The 1,025-nt window shown below is 29.2% G+C and overlaps 1 protein-coding gene across 1 annotated transcript in view; it reads left to right on the top strand.

Moving 5' to 3' along the window:
* LOC113367769 (fatty acyl-CoA reductase 1-like) overlaps positions 1-1,025 on the top strand; it is an 18,350-nt gene extending 17,325 nt beyond the window's left edge. The window contains exon 13 of the mRNA XM_026609348.1: positions 905-1,025. Coding sequence (XP_026465133.1) covers positions 905-1,025 — 121 coding nt within the window. The remainder of the gene's footprint in view (positions 1-904) is intronic.

Raw genomic sequence — 1,025 nt, 5'->3', positions numbered from 1 at the left:
ATCTATTTCATTAATATAATATCTATATATAATAACTCTTCAGTCTTCTTTTTCTTCAATTTCCATATAGTACTTCTTTATTTTTCTTTTAAAATTATCATTATCATTGGTCATCTTAATATAGTCTGGCAATTCGTTATATATTTTGGTAGCACTCCATATGACATTTTCTCTCAAATTCTTTTTTCTATTGCGTTCAATGTGAAAATTGTTGTGGTCTCGTGTAGTGTTCATGTATATCTTGATTTGTGTCTATTGTTGCACTTGTTTTAATTCGGTTAAATTTCATTTTGTGTATTAGTTTGCATTTCTCTATTTTAATTATGTTATTTAGTGAATGATTATTTGTTTCTCTCTGCAAGTATTTGGTGGGTGTTAGATGTGGTAAATTATATGCTATTTTTATGGCTTTATCATTATTCTCTGTATGTCATTTAGGTTTGCTTTAGTTGTTTGGCTCCATGTTGTTATGCCATATAAAATTATAGGTATTATTTGCGTTTTAAGAATTAGTATTTTATTTTTTTTTTGCCGAAAGAGTGGATCCTTTTCAATGCCCCTGTTAATGTTCCTATCTTTCTTTTTATTTTGTTTATGTGGTCTGTCCATGTCAGTTTTTCATTTATTATCAGTCCTAAGTATTTTATGCTTTCCACTTCCTCTATTGCTCTATTATTTACTTCAATTTTTAGTTTAGTGTTCTCAGTATTTTTTCTATGTTTGAAATATATGTATTTTGTTTTATCTATGTTAATTGTTAGTTTATTTTCAGTTAGCCACTCGGTGTATATTTTCATGTCCGTGTTTATAATATCTTCGAGTCTTTTTTATCCTTATCCGCATATACTATCGCTGTATCGTCTGCATATAATATGTATCTTCCCTTTAATTTTGCGTCTTTAAGGTTATTGGTGTATAATAGATACAATAAAGGTCCTAATACAGAACCTTGTGGAACTCCACAGGTTATGTTACATCCTCCACTTGTGAAATTCCCACCTTCGTCCTTACCACTCTTTTCATGA

The sequence above is a fragment of the Ctenocephalides felis genome, unplaced genomic scaffold (assembly GCF_003426905.1).
Source record: "Ctenocephalides felis isolate EL2017-DRISC unplaced genomic scaffold, ASM342690v1 CF-g0.4_SCAFFOLD_01170, whole genome shotgun sequence".
Classification (NCBI taxonomy): domain Eukaryota; kingdom Metazoa; phylum Arthropoda; class Insecta; order Siphonaptera; family Pulicidae; genus Ctenocephalides; species Ctenocephalides felis.
Note: the sequence above shows the minus strand (reverse complement) of the source record. Positions and strands in the feature narration are given on the sequence as shown.